This window comes from Nanorana parkeri, unplaced genomic scaffold (genome assembly GCF_000935625.1).
Source record: "Nanorana parkeri isolate BGI_ZX_2015 unplaced genomic scaffold, ASM93562v1 scaffold415, whole genome shotgun sequence".
Taxonomy (NCBI): Eukaryota; Metazoa; Chordata; class Amphibia; order Anura; family Dicroglossidae; genus Nanorana; species Nanorana parkeri.
Window position 1 is genome coordinate 389,751 of NW_017306683.1, and position 18,755 is coordinate 408,505.

General features: G+C 41.1%; 1 protein-coding gene across 2 annotated transcripts in view; it reads left to right on the forward strand.

Moving 5' to 3' along the window:
• KCND3 (potassium voltage-gated channel subfamily D member 3) overlaps positions 1-18,755 on the forward strand; it is a 375,874-nt gene that overhangs the window by 307,239 nt on the left and 49,880 nt on the right. For both annotated transcript variants that reach the window (XM_018559764.1, XM_018559765.1), the window contains exon 2: positions 4,674-4,836. In XM_018559764.1, the coding sequence (XP_018415266.1) occupies positions 4,674-4,836 (163 nt within the window). The remainder of the gene's footprint in view (positions 1-4,673; positions 4,837-18,755) is intronic.

Consider the following 18,755-nt stretch of genomic DNA (forward strand, 5'->3'; position numbering starts at 1 on the left):
TTCTCAAATAAAGCTAGCAAGACACTTTTTTCTTTAGTATTTATATCTGCACACATTTTAAGATGTGCGTTCAGGTCAGGCACAGGTGCAATGTGTGTGAGAACTCAACAAAAAGTATCTATGTTCCTCAAAAAATGAACATTGTAAAAGTTCCAAGCGGATAAACTTTCAAATAATGAAGGATTTGTTTATACAGTATAGCTCCTAAGGGCACGTTAGGTCAGTTGTTGCCATATGGGATTTTAAGAAGTTCTTTTGTCTGTATGGATTCTCATTATTCTGTAATGCTGCAGGATTACTTCGCTATTATTTTGTTTGGATCAGAGCTGATCCTATTTTATACCAGTATGTGTTCTTATGATTCGACATGGTGCTGTTCCTTTGTTGAATATTACTGAACATTTTTCTTGATATATTTAATAATATCACCTTGTGAATCCTCCAATTCTTCTATATAATTCCCATCTTTGAGACCATGCTTCACCATACTTTCAATTTGTGTAAATGTCTTTGCAGTTTGCTTCAATTAATAAGGTTCTGCACCAATTAATAAGGTTTTGCACGAAAACAAACTTACCACAAAGATTAACTGAATAGCTTTTGTCTCATTCACTACCATGTTAATAGTCTTCAAAAATTTGCAGCTTATTTTACAGTTTGTAGAAAATTGCCTGCTCATGCGCATAATAAACCATTCTTAGAACCCTTCCCAAAAACTACAGTCATTCCAACTAAGGAGGTCACATGGATGAGTGCTGATACATTTTTAACTACACTACTTACCAAGTCCAGTTAAATATATATAACTAGTACTATTTTGCTCAAGAAATGCAGGTGAATATGAGTGTTGGGGGATATGTACTCGTACAGAATACTTACAGGATTATTCCCAAAGGCTGAAGAGTCTGAAGAAGGCAGGAGAAGTGAACAATTCAGCGGATTTGGGAAAATTCTCCAATTCCCAGTTCACTTTCCAGTTCAGCTATGTTGTCCTTGATTGTTCACTTCTCCTGCCAAACTCTTCGCTCTTTTGTGAATAACCATCTTAGTTTGCTTAGTAGAATAAAAATAAACTGTATTCACAGCCAAAACTTTTTGGGGGAAAGAATGGGGAATGGTTAGAACCCCTGTCAGGTTTTTTATTTGTAGGCGTCTCCACTAGGGAGATTAACCATCACTGTTTGTGCTTGTGACCATTATCTCCAGTACAGAAAGTGATGGAAAATATAAAATTTTCAGTTTTCAGGAGCTTAGGGAAATCTTTCAATGATTTAGTGAAAACTAAGAGGGGATTTCCCCTCACTTTAGAAAGATCTCCTCTTACCTTCTGCTGGTTCTGTGGGACAGGATGTGAAGGGAAATCTCCCATATGAGACACAGACAAAGTAATAAAAAAAATAAACCAGGGGTCATAACCAGTGCTTGCTCTATCCAACACAAAAAAAGTTTTGGTTTTACATATACTTTTTGTTAACAGTTGCTTCATTTGCAAGATTAGATATAATTATTTGCTCAAATGTGTTGTTTTATGAACAAGCCCTCCTGTAACTGTTGCTGATATCATGGTAAATCAACATGCATGTGAAGACAATAAGCAAAGTTTGCATATTCCTTAAATTACAGTAACAAACTATGTCCATCCCAACAACACTTGTCTTTTATTGTGCACAAATCTTCTCCAACGCTTCAGAAATGTTGACAGTGAAAACATTTTTGGGTGAAACTATTACACTGATATACAGTGCTCAGCATAAATGAGTACACCCCTTTAAACAGTAAGATTTTAATCAGTATCTCAGTGAACACAACAACAATTTCCAAAATTTTGACAAAACCGAGTTTAGCTCATTACATGAAAGTAAGGTTAATAATATAACATAGATTACAGAATCTTCAGTTTTACTCAAATAAGGTGAAGAAAATATGAATACACCCCCACAACAAAAACTACTACATATAGTATTTTGTGTGACCTCTATGATTTGTAAGGACAGCACCAAGTCTTCTAGGCATGGAATAAACAAGTTGGTGACATATTGCAACATCTATCTTTTTCCATTCTTCAAGAACAACCTCTTTTAGAGCCTGAATGCTGGACGGAGAGTGCTGCTCATTGTGTCTCTTCAAAATTCCCCACAGGTGTTCGATTGAGTTCAGATCAGGAGACATACTTGGCCACTGAATAACTTTCACCCTGTTCTTCTTCAGAAATGCAACAGTGGCCTGATGTGTGTTTTGGATCATTGTCATGTTGGAAAAGTGCACGACGACCGAGGGCACGAAGTGATGGTAGCATCTTCACTTTCAATATAGAGCAGTACATGTGTGAATTCATGATACCATCAATGAAATGTAGCTTCCCGACAACAGCAGCACTCATGCCGTCCCACATGCCACCAGCATGTTTCACTGTAGGCACCATGCATTTTTCTCTGTACTCCTCACCTTTGCGACGCCATACAGTTTTGAAGCCATCAGTTCCAAAAACATTGATCTGGGTCTCATCACTCCAGAGTACAGAGTCTCAGTAGTCTTCTTTTTCAGCATGGGCTCTGGCAAATTGTAGGCTTGATTTTAGGAGAGGCTTTGGCTTTCTACTTCTTTAGCTAACTGCAGTGAACTTGCATGCTTATTTTCTTCAACCCTTCTCATCAGAAGACGCTCCTGTTGAGGTGTTAACTTCCATGGATTGCCTGGATGTCTCTGTGAGATGGTTGCAGTTCCATCTTTGTTACATTTTTGTATCACTTTTGCTACAGTATTCTGACTGATAAGTAAAGATTTGCTGATCTTCGTGTAGCCTTCACCTTTCTTGGTTAAATAAATGATTTTCTTTCTCAAGCCTTGTGACATTTCTCTTCCTTGTGGCGCCATTGTTGACAGCATGAAATGGGAAGGGGTTTTCTTTGTTAAGTAACGCCCTTTTATAATCAACTGTCTGATAGACACCTGCTTAATGAAGAATTATACTCACCTGTAGTTGAATTCTTGTTAATTAGGATTTTGTTGTCTAAAATTTAGCTTTGCTCCCATGAATTTCATTGGGGTGTATTTATTTTTGCAACATGGTCTTGAATGAATTTGTTAGGAAAAATACTTTTTTGTGTGTGCAAATTAGCAAATCTAGGTTGCAATCAATGGCCTGCATTTGTGAGAGTATTTTGTAGTATAGTGTCCCATAGAAAATGTTGATTCTGAAAGGAAAGTAAAGGTTTTCTGGCAAATCTGTTGGGGTGTACTCATTTATGCTAAGCACTGTGCACCTTTTATTTACAAGGTTTAAGTTTCTTTAAAAGTAAAACAAATACAAAAATAATTATTATGCTAAATACAGTCATTACATGTAATAAATGCATACAGCTATCAGCATACAGACAATATCACAATAGGGGTCTATTAAAAACTGCTTCATGAATTGCCAGGGTTGTACCTTTGCCACAACATTTTCCATAGATATATCCTTCTAATATTTAAAAAGTTAATCAGTGTTGACTTCCAGAGTAGAAAGGTTTAACAGTTCATAAATTCAAACTAAGCCCAATTTAACCTTTCTGACATCGATTTTGCCTGCTTCTTAGAAGGATTAGCATGCATAATATTATTCCGTTAGAGGCATTGTCTTTTTTAATTAAAGCTTTTGAACACAGAGGAGATTGAGAGAGGTTTATATATGAATCATCACAATCCTGTCAAGTTTAGGATGGTTTCAGATTTACATTTGTGTTTTAAGGTACTGTATATCATGAGTTCATTCAGGGACTGTGTCTCTGTGTTAAGGGACACAATGAAACAGTCCATTAACAAATGTTAAGTATTACTAATTTAAACATTGAAATAAAAATATATTAACAATGAGACCTAAAGAGTAAGTCTCTTCTGGACAAACTTGCCATGCCTAGCCCACAATTCAGTTTAGGGACAGGTGCATGTGACATCCCCGTCTCATGTTTTTGTAAATAACTGGGGAGCTGTTAGTCCAAGAAGAATGGGGTTGAAGTGCATCTAAACCCAAAAACAAAAATTTTACACATTGCAGTTTACTAGTCCTTAGGTTGGTTTCTCTGGTTGCATGTTGGCCTTATTCAGTAAAGAGCTCTGAGAACCCCATAGAAACCAGTCAGACCCCATCTTGTGCTGGTCTGATTTCAGAGTGAAAGATTGCTATAGGTCTCTGCACGTAATACTGAACTATAGTTCTTTTTTTCCTTAAAGACAACCCTATGCAGTGGAGTTCCACTTTATGTATTAGCACTTCTGTGGATCTCACAGGAGAACAGAAAACATCATTGAGTACATGGGTTGTTTCACAAAGGCTAATAATTGCAATGATATTAGCCTATGTCTAGTATTTTTGACTAAATATATAGAATTTTACATTATAGAATAGCCTCTGTTGCATAGTTGTTTTATGTCCTACGTTGCAAATAAGATAAGGTCTATTTCCTTGTGTGAATATTGTGACTACATATGGAGTTCTCCCACAATCAGCTAAAAGACAATCTCTTTTCCATTAAGAGCAGCTCTGTGTGTATACTTGTTCTTTAAAACCAGTTCCACCATTTCTTTGACCATATATTATTTAGAAATTAAAAACGTTAGACTACTGATGTCTGGTGGGAGATCTTCATGGAAAAGTAATATTAACCATTGCTTTCTCTTACTGTTTTTGACAGGTATGGAGACATGGTTCCAAAGACTATAGCTGGAAAAATCTTTGGCTCTATCTGCTCATTGAGTGGGGTCTTAGTGATTGCCCTTCCAGTGCCTGTCATCGTGTCAAATTTCAGCCGGATTTATCACCAAAATCAGAGGACTGACAAGAGGAGAGCGCAAAAGGTCAGTAATCTGAAAATATATATATATCCTACAGGACACAAATTGCAAAAGCATTACTTGTAACACATACACATGTATTAAGATATAAGACTATGGCTGTTATCCTCAACTTTTCATAATATATTAATATTATATGAATAGTCAATATGATGGAGATGAATAGTATTCTAAATTGTCAGAGTAAGGGTTCTTACCAAGAGTAGGAAAACTTTAAAGGAGAACTGTTGGGTCAGTGCTTTTCCCAATAGTTCTCCTAAAGGTCACAGGAGGACACAAACTAGCATCCTCCCATGACCCAAAGCTCAGTATATCGCGAGCTACAGCTTGCGTTATACTGAGACCGCCGCAGCCAGGACGGATCCCGACATTACTGTCGAGATCCACCAAGCTGCCTGATTGACAGCTGGCTCTGCCTATCTAGAGGCAGAGCCATCTGTACCCGCCCCCTCCCCCGCCGTTCCGCCAGTCAGCGCTGGAGGATCGGAAAGGGGAGAGGGGGAATCCCTGCAGGGAGCCGTGAGTGACAGTCACGGCTCTCTGCAGGGACACGATCGAGAAGTGAGCGAGCGACGGTATGTGTTCGCTCACTTCCCCATCTATTGAGCCAACGTGTGACAATTTCATTGTCACACGTCGGCTCGAACTATGAGGCTGAGTGATTTTCACTGACCTCATAGTTCTCCTTTTATAGGGGTTTTTTTTGTCAGATCATCACTAGCACTGAGTTTTTGGTAGAATGCTATAATAACAGAGTTACAGTGTAGTCCCTGCAGCTGTCACATGGCGGCTCTATAGATTCAGAGCTGAGCAATCACAAACTTGTGATCACTCAGCTCACAGGGTTCTCCATTCAGAAAGTGGTGACTGTCAGTCACTTCCTGCAGAATATCCCCCCCCCCCCTCTCCGTTCCTCCAGCGCTCATTGGAGGGACAGACAGCAGAGGGAGCAGGCACAGCTCACTCTGGCTCTAGAGAGACAGAGCCAATTGTCAATCAGGCAGCGGGGTGGATCCCAACAATATTGTTGGAATCTTTTCTGGCTGCTTTGTGGCTTTGCACTGTCAGTAGCCCACTATCTGCTGACTTTGGGTAAATGTACTCCTTTGACCCCAAAAAAAGGGTTGGCTTTAGTTCTATTTTAATTCAACTCTAGTCAAAATAGAAAAGTAGGCCTTGAAATGCCTTTATAATATTTCTGATGCTGTGTTGACCCCCTTGTAAATGCCTAGTTGCAGAAAAGCCAGAAACGTCTGAAGGGATTCCCTCTTAAGCCTACCCAGCACACAAACACATCAGTCTACAGAAGTAATTTCTGAAAACTGGTGTAAGAATTAGATGATGCTCCTGAACCTGCTACTAGGCCTGGAGGTACTTGAAAACTACTATACTTTTGCTACAGTCATATTGTAGTGTCTGCTCCTTCTATGAGAATGGCAGTTCTCAGTAGGGAAGTTCTTAACATTTCATTTCTACTTTTTAAAATTTTTATGATTTGATTTCTACATAAATATACCACAAAATACATAATATGGCAAGTAAGCGCATACTGTAGATTACTGCAATTTTCAGATAACAACAGCACCTACCGAACTCATTAAAGGCATAGTCCGAATGGAGATCAGCAATGGCCGCTCTCGGTTTCTCTTATGAAAGGTTTACTTTATGGAATAAGCTGCGTACGTCCTCATTTGTCTTATGTTTTTTATCCTTTTTTGAGAGAACCCAATGATTTTCTTTTGTGCCGCCATTCTATGCATTGCAGGGTCCATTATCGCATTGAGTGAGACACCACATGTACAGATGTATCACCACTGTTTTTACAGTCTTGCAATACATTTCTCCAATAAAAAAAAAGGCATAGTCCAGCTTTTCCCCCCAAAAAATAATAAATGCACACACATTTGTCAAAAAAAAAAAAATGAATGTATTATTTTTCAAGTTTTTGAGCCTGCAAAGCATTGCAACCATAATAAGTGAATCGTGGGTGCAATGTTTTAACTCCTTCAGACTATTCCCCCAACCCCTGTGGAGCCACACACAGCAGCACCAAATTAAAAATTACAGGGGCATGTGGGGAGAAGAACCCCATGTTTCAGGTGAAGGGGCAGTTTGGGAGTGGGGGGTTGGGGACAATGTTTACTTTTATACTCTAAATATCTGTGTATTGAAACATGGAGCAAAAAGTAAACTTAGGGGGTTATTCACTAAGGAGCCAAAGGATAAAACCAATCCTTCGGATCACTTTGGCTGCAGAAAGCATTTAGTTCAGCCAAGCCGAATGGCTGCTGTTCGCGCTCTTTTCAAAAGCATACACTGCAGCCGAAGGCAGTCAAAGTAAACACCTGAAGGCAGCGGAATGAACAGACGAAACAGGGAGAATTGTCACCAAAGCAGAGCGAATCCTCGATGTAAAAAAAAAAAGCATGGGGTTCCCTTACAAAGCCATACCAGACCCTTTGGGTCTGTGGGACCCTCCTAAAATCTCACACCGGCAGAACAGGTAAGGTGGATCACAAGCGATTGTTCCCTTACAAAGTCATACCAGACCCTTTGGGTCTGGGGGATCCTCCTAAAATCCCACACCGGCAGAACAGGTAAGGTGGATCACAAGCGATTGTTCCCTTACAAAGTCATACCAGACCCTTTGGGTCTGTGGGATCCTCCTAAAATCCCACACCGGCAGAACAGGTAAGGTTCTGCCGGTGTGGGATGCTGACGGAGACAAGGGCCTCTTCTCCACCCACAACACTGTCCCAGGGTCTTGGGGGTCTACGGGCAGTGGGGCTTATCTGCATCTTTCAGAAAGGGGGCACCCAGATGTGGTTCCCCCCCTTGTCAATGAGTATCGGGTAGTTGTTAGCCGTACTCATTCACCAAATAGTAAAAAAAATGGCAAATAAACACAAAACGCCTTATTTGAACAAAAAACACAAAGCAGTTTTTGACAATTCATTTTTTAGTAAGCCCCACCCCCCAAAAAAAGTGTCCATCGATGCAATCCAAAGGTCAGTCACATCATCCAGCAATGCAGATCCTTGTCAATCATGATGAATGACGACTCGCTGAAATAAAAAAAGCGTAATTCTCCAATTCACACTAAAAAGCGTAGATGGGGGAAGGGGGGAATTGGGGAATCTTCCCTGCTGGGCTTTTGTATTCTGACAGCCATCACCGTCAACTGCCAGAATACATAAACAGGGACTGCAGCTGAAAATGCCAGTGCATGGACTTCAGCAGAAGGTTTCTCAGCATCAGACCACAGCTTGATGGTATGGGCAGCAGGAAAGGAGAGTATGTGCTGTCTTATTTCACACGTATGTCTTAATTTAAACATTTTTCTATAGCAACAGGGTCACTTTCATAGATTGAAGATATCTGAGGCATCCACACTGTGTGATTGAACTATCCATTGCACAATATTTTTGTAACAATTGCTATAACCTCTTCAAGTGGGGTCGGGGGGCTGCAGCCATGTTCTTGGTACAGTTTTAAATAGTCTGCGATTGCTGTTTAAATACAAGTGATCCGGCGTCTGTACAGATGAGCAGTAAAAGCGTTTAAAGCGTCGCCTATGGGAAATGTTGGTTATAGTTTTTTTGCAGTTTCAATTTTAAGGCTTGACATGTTTGGTATCTATTTACCCAGCGTGACCCCATCTTTTATATTTTACCAACAAATTGGGTATTATATTCTGTTTCTGTGCACTAAATTTAATTTTAGTGTATTTTATCCTAAAAATACTTGTTTGATAAACATTTGCGCAAATACCATACAACATAAAAAAAATTAAACTAGCATTTTTATATTCTACGGGGCCTCTGCTTTCAGAAAATATATAATTGTTTGGGGTATGCAGCTGTTTTCTAGCCACAAATTCAGATTTTATCATGTGTGTGCAAATGTAAGAACTTGCTCTGGGCAGCAAGTGGTTAACAAGCTGCAACAAAAAATTTACACTGTAGCAGAATGTGTCATGATAAGCATTTCTCACTTGTCATCAGTGTGGTTAGTGTTAATCTTCCCGTCACTAGTGACATTTCTGTTATGTGGTACATAGCTGTTCAGCAAAGTGTTCAGAATGATGAATAAACAAACCATAATGAAATCTGAGTCACTATGCATTACATGGGTGTCTGAATTCCCAGAAACACACTAAATACGTTAAAGGCTAGCCATTTTTATAATGAAACACATAACCTGATGGCTATATCTACTGTACATATTATCTCTCGATTAGGGAGGAGATTCAGGTTTGCTGCTCTCATGGGTTCACATTGAATCCCTATAATGAATAGCCTTTGACCCTGTCAGCTGAGTCATAAAAAGCAATCATTTAAAGGATAACCTAGTGATAACCCAGCCATTTTTCATAACCAGGTAGCCTTACAACACCTATATTGACAATTCAGTGTAGGGAGAGATTCTGTGAGTTTTTTTTAATTCTTTTTTTTTAATATTTCAACCTTGGTACATGTCCCCATGTCAGTGTCTGTCTTCTCAAGTCTTTTGCTTAATAGCTAGCATATTAGTCCTACAAATGTCCAGAATTGACTAACACGATTCACTCTGCATAGCCTTTAATGGGGTTCAACTCCAAGTTCAGGAACTTCAAGTGGGTTTCTCAAATTTTTTTGAGAAACAAACCCGACAGACTTGATCTTCCCTACTCTGGATCTGAAAAAAAAAACAATACAATAAATCGTTAAATATTAGATATTGAAAGATTTACCAGTCCTGGTAAATTTGTGAAAGCATTTTACCTTCTAGCATTACACCAGAAATATTTGGGCATTCATGTAAAATAAAGACGTTTGAAGTAAATATCTTATTTTGTTACTGATAGAAGGAAGTTTAGGTCGCACACCGCAAGTTTCGCTAAAAAAACATATTGTAGTACACAGGTACACATCGTCCCACCATGAATTCTCTTCACTCTGACATGTTTTACCCAAGAATGGGTTTAGTCATTGAGATGACCTATAGAGTGAGCAGACGTCTTTCTCTGAGTAACTGCTAATGCTGGAGCAAGACGGGCTCGGACGCTGTGCACCCGCGATTCTCTGTAGTGCTGCTGTGACGGAGCAGTGATACCGGGCTATGAAAGGCAAATATCTTATTTAAAAATAGTACAATTGTATCAATGTGTGGTGCGGCTAAAAATCAAGTCATAGGATAAAACTTCATAGGATTAAAAAAATCCTAACTTATGCAGTTATGAGTTTATTAAAAAATAATAGTGTTTTTTTTACAAAAAAAAAGAATCTCTAGTGTAACTACCTGGATTGACTTGGTATCAGCTTTTTGCAGTCCCCTGCAGAGCAGACCTCATACTGGGAGAGAGATTTGCAGCCAATCAGTTGTGCTGGAGTTCTCATTTCTCTTACACTGTCCAGTCACAGGCTGGGAAGGGGGGCAGAACCTGTGTTACTTAAAGCGCAACATTGTCCTGTAACAAAAATGTAGCAATTTTGGCATTTATCAGGTGCCAATATGAATGAACCCCCCAGGTGCATGTGCAGGCATTACCTCGTCCGTGGCCAGCTAATCAAGATGGCCGAAGATGCCAAACCTGGAAGATGACAAGGCAAAGATGTTAGCACATGTGAGAGAGCTCACCGTGGACAAGAGGTGTTTACAGACTTTAGTTCCACTTTAACTTCAGCAGGGAAAATTCTGGTCTCCTTCCCTGCCAGGCAGAGTGTGCTGTTCGGTAGCTGTGTAAATCTTAGGACTGGATGGACAGAAATACAAAACCTTTGGCAGGTAAAACAGTTCAGCTTTAAGATAACCATGTTCTGCTCTTGTACAAGGACTGCAAGATGCTGATATCATGTCAAATTCAGATATTCATAATGCTTGCATTAAAATAAAATACGTTTGGCTTCCGGTTCCGGCGCCTGCAGAGCGAGTCGCACATGTGAGGAGCTCCGGACCATCGGGACCATCAAATCGGCATTTATACCGGCCGGAGCTGCCACCGAGCACCACACAGGATACAGGTGACCACCACATCTAACCTAGCCAGATGGATAAGTTCGTTGACCGGACTCGCGGCCAGCCACGATCGGAATCCCGCACGCGGAAGACGGGCACGGGCGACCTGACGGAAGCCATGGAGGCCTCTCACCAGGTCTTTTCGGCAGACTCAGATGCCGAATCTCACTCGGACCACGAACCATCCGCTGATTCGGCAAAAATAGCGGCGGCGGTGGCTAGACTGTTGAAGCCCACTATACAGGCCTCGATCCAGGCTGCGGTGGACTCGGCGGTCACCAAGGGCATCCAGTCCTTAAGGCATGAGCTCCTGGCCCAAGCGCACCGCATGACGGAGGTCGAGAGCAGAGTATCCCTCCTGGAGGATGAGCTGGCGTCTGCAAACTCTCGCATACAAGAACTTACCAAACATCACAACATGACCTCCACTAAACTAGAGGACCTGGAGAACCGCTCCAGAAGGAACAACCTGCGCATAGTGGGTCTGCCTGAGTCATACCAACCTGCAGACCTGCCCAAACTCTGCTCGCATCTTCTTCCAGAAGCCCTGGGTATTGCCCGCGTTTGCACTGTGGAGAGGGCGCATCGTCTGGGCTCACAGAACCAGAAATATTCCCGTCCACGCCCGGTGATCGTGAAATACTTGTCATATGTAGATAAATCAGACATCCTCAAAGCCTATCGGAATGTTACGGGCTTTCGCTTCAATGACATAAACCTCCTGCTATTTGCTGACTATTCGGCAGAAGTGAGCCGCAAGAGAAAGGCCTTTTCAGAGATATGCAGGATCCTACACCAACGGAAAGTACGCTTCTCCCTGACCTACCCGGCGATTCTGAGTATACAGGCCATGGACGGGACTCGTCATACTTTCACATCTCCACAGGACGCCCTTTTGTTTCTAGAACCGGCGGATGCAAGGCCCTGATCCTCGCTCTCACTCCGGGAGCAAGCGACAACGCAGGTCCTCACCGACCTCTGCTCCGGGCGAACCCCCCTGAATCCACTGAAGAGCAACGCGCCCAAATACTGGGAGTTTTCAGGTCCGCTAGGACAGCCTGCCTTCATGGTGGCCTACCAGAATTGCCTCACGTCTCTTTTCCCTGATGTTTTCCTTATATTTTCACAATTTTTTCCATCGGAGTTCTGGCACCTTTGATCGCTGTTGGGCACCACATGTTTGCCCTGTTGGGCACCTGCCTCCACGCTCCGGGGGTTTGACCGTGGACTCTGCCCCGTCACGTAAATATGCTCGGTACTCATAATCTTACTTTTATTATAACTTCTATATGCATTTTTATTTTATTTTAATCTCGATATATTTTTCTCTTTCTCGAACACCGAGTGGCTCTAGCCTCATTGGCCCTCCATCTCCCTGGTCCCGTACAAGAAAAAAGTTTTCCTTTTTGATCCGGACACAACCTGTAGGAAAAAAGAGAGTGCCATGACTAGTGTTTTTTTTTCACCCATCTTTTGCTCCACTGAGCTGACTCACTCTGATATGGGTCTATGGATCCTGAGTGGATCACCTCCTGGAGGATGGGTCTTAATGTTAATGTTGATGTTTTGTTATTTTTTCGGTTTGATTTTGAATATGTTTGATTTGCTCAAGTCCGTACGTCCAGAATTGGTACATGCATGCAATTTACAGACCTATTATGCACAATATTCAGTGACTTGTATACCAATATTTCTCTCTATGTTGCTAGCCTATGCAGACCCCAGGGGAGTGTTATACTTCTATCCCATACTACCTATGCTTGGCCAATATGTTTGCGGGAGACCGGAGAGCCCTGTGCACGGGTGTCATACTCCCGCTTCTACTTCCATTCACTGTAGCTATGTCCTCCACGATTAATGTTGTTACATGGAATGTAAAGGGACTACGCTCACCCCAGAAACGGTCTAGAGTATTGCGACATCTTGCTAAATTGAAGACCCACATTGCCCTACTACAGGAAACCCACCTGCAGCAGGCAGGTCTCCATCGCCTGCGTAAATACTGGGTCGGGGAGGTTATTGGCTCTCCTTCGCAGGGACGGAGGGCGGGGGTGGTCATCCTATTGCACAGGGCTCTCTCGTATACTATACTCTCTGCAAACCATGACACAGAGGGTCGTCTCTTGAAACTCCATATAGCCATTGAGGGAGAAATATATGTAATATACAATGTTTATGCACCGAACTCTCCAACTGGTGAATTTTTTCGCTCCCTATCCTCCTGGATTTTACAAGATGCAGTGGCGAACAAGGTGATTGGGAGAGACATGAATTCGGTATTGTCTGAGGCAGAGGACCGGGCTACATCTAGCACATTGCGAAAAAACCTAGCCCCATCCTCGCCCTCACACTTGTCACGACTCCAGTCCGACCTTAATGTCTTTGATGTGTGGCGGTTACGAAATCCTGAGGGCAGAGAATATACCTATTGCTCACAGGTCCATGGCTCTCTCTCCCGCATAGATTATATTTTTTGCTCACAATCCCTGCTTTCCTTCACCCAACAAGCGCTTATTCACAATCTGGTTATATCTGATCATGCACCAGTTATGGTACAATTACACAAACGTCTGCCTAAGGGCGACGCACGCATATGGCGTTTTCCATCACATCTTCAGGAAGATGTCCATTTCAGAGAGGAACTACAGGCAGCATGGCAGGATTATGCAGCTACAAACAATACACCAGACATCTCCCCTACACTGTTCTGGGAGGCGGGGAAGGCCTATTTGCGGGGGAGACTGATTGCCTACGTTGGCGCTAAAAGGAAGCAGGCAACTGCGTCCCATGCCGCGGCCAGTCGAACTTTGCGCCAAGCGTACTCAGCTTTCAAGACAAACCCCACACGAGATTCCATGTCCGCCTGGGCCAAGGCCAAGGGGGAATATGAAGTCTTGTTACATAGATATGATCTCTACACCAAATCTATCTGGGAGTTAAAGTTCCATAAACTGGGCAACAAGTGCGGTAAACTGCTAGCAAATCTAGTTCGACCTAGGCAATACCCCAGCCCCATCCAATGTTTGAAAACCCCTGAGGGACATGGGATCACTGACCCCAAACAAATAAATGCTCTATTGCACTCATACTACCAAAAATTGTACACCACCCACTCCACACCGACGGACCACTCTACCTTCCCCTTTGATACCATCCCTCTTTCCACCCTCACTTCGTCTCAATTAGAATCCCTAAATGCAGATATATCAGAACCTGAAATATTGCAGACTATATCTTCCTTAGGCAATGGGATTCTTGAAAACAACACTGTCAACCACACTCCATAAAGTGTTCACCCACATGTGGGCCACTGGCTCCTATCTGCCCACTGGCAAGGAAGCTTACATCAAAGTGCTTTTAAAACCACACAAAGATCCCCAACTACCAGAATCTTATTGACCCATATCATTGTTAAATATTGATTCTAAAATACTTTCCAAAATATTAGCTAATAGGCTAGCTTCCATCATGCCACATCTCATCCACCCAACCCAAGTGGGATTCACTAGAGGTAGAGCAGCAGTGACAAACACTATCCGGCACTTTCTTTCATACTACGGAATTGGATAAGGTGTCATCCTCGGCCCCAAGCTCAATATCTAAATTGTATCCCCTTTTGAACTCTTATTTCATCCCTAAGCCAGCTAGGACCTCCCTCTTTAAATGGAGGAAGGACTTCCCCCTAGAAGACTTTGAGAATGCTATACTGGAAGGATGTCAGAATATCAGAAGGTGTACACCCAATGAACAGTGGAGGGAGACTCATTTTAGAATAATACACAAAGCCTACTATGCCTTTGATTTTTTTTATAAGATAAAGGCTCCTAGCCCATATTTAACAGCCTGCCCCAAATGTGGCCTGGCAGGGGCCTCTCTCCAACACTGTCTCTGGGACTGTCCAAATATTATCACCTTTTGGGACTCAACGCTCTCATACCTATCCAATATAATGGACTTGCCCCTGATCCGCGAACCCTGGCTCTGTCTTTTTAGTTACTGGAAACCAGTACCTGCACCAAGTAGAAGACAGCAACAATGGCTGTACGTGGCCCTGCTGCTGGCCAAACGCCTAATTATGCATCACTGGCTCTCTGCACAGCCACCAACACACCAACACTTTGTGACGGTATTGACATCCTTGTTATGGAAGGAGAGATTGGAGGCCACATTGGATCCTGATAAGTATTCCTCCATCTTCTTTAAGAAATGGGAACCCTTCATACTACATAACTATTCAGGAATAGAATTATATGCGCTAATATATCCCTTTCGACTTACGAAATGGTACCTGGAAAAGAGGCTTGATAACACCTTGGGAAGGCTAGAGATACCAGAGGATTATACTCCTGAGTAGTTAGGGAAGGTCCACTACCAACACCCATACGAATATATGTTAGTAGACGGTCACCGGATCAGGCATTACAACAGTACCATCATATCGCAATTGTGCACTCTTACCTGCTATGCACCATTTCTAATGATAGTATTTCTTATTGTCCTTTTTGTTTTGGTTTTTCTTTGTCCTTACATGCATCTCTTAAATGGCAGTACGACATGAGCATGTTCTGTATTCTTTGTTATGCTTTGATGTTTGATGCTTTACTGGAAACTCAATAAAAAGAATGTTTAAAAAAAAAAATACATTTTGTGATAAATAACGAGCTGCATGTGTGCCTTTTATATATACCCGGAGTTCAACTTTAATTTTTATAATGAATTTAACCCCTGAATGGGTTAGAAGTATAGCACGTTAGTTTTACCATATTGCAGCTGTAATGGTAGTGATTTTAAGGGAAGCATGGTACTGTAAAATGTACAATTTAACCCTTGCAGTGCAGTAGCCCCACTGCAAGGGTTCATTTTTACAATTCCTGGAGTTCCTCTTGAAAAGTACCAGGCTTAACTGCTCGTTTTCGGAATAAAGAAGATATACTCACCTGATCCTCAGTCCTGTGGCAGTCAGTGCCTGGGGGAGAAGAGGCTGTGGGGTCAGTCTAGCAGTCACATGAGACCGAGGATCAGACGCAAAGACCTTCATTTATTTTAGCCCTGTAGACCAAAACAAGCAGTTAGTCCCCACTGCAAGGGTTAATTTTCACAGTTCTCAGAGTTCCTCTTTAAAAATATGAGATGGACCTACATTTCTATTGCTGGAAATAATTGAGTAAAAATAAATACATAAATAAATACATTTTAAAAAATTATATATATATTGCAATATAAATGGGTAAGCCGTATTAGTCCAGTAGAAAATTTTAAACACAGTCATAAACTTTATTTAATGCTTCCATTTTGTGGACTAGCTGTTAGCTTTAAATCAAGGTTTAATTTTAACCTGATAGCCCTAAGCCCTCAGAGCCAAGCAGCAGCTGAATTGCTTATGTCATAGTAAAGCGGATCCCTTGTACAGATGAAGACGTAAGCTTCCTGAAAATGAATGAAACGAAATCATATTCAGTGCGGGAGATCAGCTCTGAAGAGCGCTGAATAAACCTTTGGGTGAATAGTTTAATCTGATGCTGGCATTCCCATTATATGTAAAACAGATACAGATTATAGTGAAAGGTCCACTGCTGAAGAACATTAATCTGGTAGGGCACTACTAAATCCAGGTTTTAGTGCAATTGATACACCATATGACCTTACATTTGATGTCATTTTCTCAGTCACGATATAACAGTTTATGGTCTTTTTACACATCCTCATCAGTGGAAGAACTACAACTTTTAGCTTGACTTGTCAAGAATAAAAAAAAGGTTACATCTATTTCCCAATATATTATTTAGCATACATTCATACTTTCTCTTCTCAGAGCTGGTCCTGATCTGCCCAAAATTAAATTCATGTCATGCCCCATCCCTTCTTGGTCCTTAAAAATCTAGAGTGTCCTTGCGAAAATAAGGTAATTTAAGGGCGTGTAATGAAGTTTTATGTCTTGGCAGGCAGGTAGGGCCTGTTGGCTAGAGGATTCAAATGAGATATAAATGTTCAAACTAATAAATATAAAGCTAGGCTTAGTGTAGTCATTTTAGTTCAGTCACTGTGTACTATAGTGGTTTGATCAAAGTTTACAATTTGCATGCCATGTACATGCTTTCAGATATTCCTTAAACCTTTCACTGTCAAAACTGTTTTTGTTATTTTTTTTATTTTTGCGCACATGTTAAAATGCACATTTTAGGTATGAAGATTGGGTAAAGCCTTCCAGGTTTATATATTTTCTGAAAGCAGAGGGCCTGGAGAATAAAATGGTGGTAGTTGGCGTTTTTGATGTTGCATGATGTAGGCGCAAATTATTATCAAATCCAAATTTTCAGGAAAAAAAGTAACTTTAATTAAACAACAGTGGGTAACTGTGGGCATAGCTTTCTGTTTTAGGTTTTTCTCCTCTCTTTTTTTTGTGTTGTTTTCTCTTATCTCTGTAGGTTAAACTCGATGGGCTTGTGTCTTTTTTCAACCTGACTAACTATGTAATGCACATAACACAATATATTACCCAATATTCATAAAGTATAAAAGATGAGATTGAGTCAAGTAAATAGCTACCAAACATGTTAAGCTACATGTGTTTGTGAAATGGCATACAAATTTGGCACCCTAAGTTGTCCATAGGTGATTTTCATACCATCAGTTTAGAATTAACCGTGATTGATGGCCCTAAAAAAATATTGTTCTCACTCCTGCATGCGTGAGGATATCTAACATGTGTTGTGCAATCGCCATTTTCATACATAGGTGCACCAGGCACCTGTGTTTATGTTCATATGTGCATGTACTCAGGGGCCGGGGAATTTTTTTTTTTTCATTTTTAAATTACATTTTGTTTTGTTACACTTGAACAGAGGTACACTGATTGTACTCTGCTCTCCCAGCCAACACCCACCTTGCTGGTCTTAGGCCTGTAAGATAGGTTGCGGATCCCTGGAAACATGGCAGGGGTGGGGCCGGCAAATGGCACATTCGGGAAGGGGTGAAGAAGAAGTGCTACCAGAAAGTTGGCTTGTAAAATGTAAACACACTACCGACTGCCTTCCATTGGTGATAGCAAAAGGGATAAAACACATCTAATCACCTAACAATCCTTTTTTTTATCTGATACTGTCATTGCTAGGAAGTGGGTCACTTGAATATAATGAAAATAACCCTGCCCAAAAGGAAAAGAGGCTTCTGGGTAATGTCATTTTTGAATGGCAGACATCTAAAAGGATAACTAAACCCATTTCTAAGATGTGGTGGCTGCATTAACATATTTTTCAGACTTAGAACATTTGCACCAAGTTAAAAAAAATACTGTTGATCAAATATACAGTGTCCCTTTCACTTCCAGTGAGCTGAACTGAAAGCATAAAACAAAGTTTTAGTTTTAGTTTTAGTCTTCTATAAGCTAGTAATCTTCCCACCCCTCATGTAATAGAGATGGACATGAGACATGGTTTCAGACATGGTTCTAGCCCAGCCAAGATGGCAACCATTGCTTCCTCAAAAGATACAAAGGAGGGGTGTGCATAGCCATTGAAGTAGAATAGCAAAGAATCAGATAAGGCAGAATCTTCATGTTTGCAAGTTTAATGACAACAGTTGCAGTCAGGCATAAGCAATTAAAGAAAAAAAAGATTTGCAGGACCCTTTTTATAACAAATCGAGCCACAACATGATTGATTGCTTAAGTTTACGTCTATGTAACTAACTAACTAACTATGTAACTAACCATGCATTTGATATTCCTGCAGACAGCATGACTCACACCCTTATACTGAACTCAACCAGACCTCTCTTATCTTGATCTAAACCCTTCTATTCCACAACATCATGAACTCTATCTCCCTCCAGCCACCTGGAAGGATACGTGAATGCCTTTATGCTCTTAGGATTCATCTAAAGTTTATCTTTTAAATGTATATGTCTATATAGTGTTCTGCAGCTTC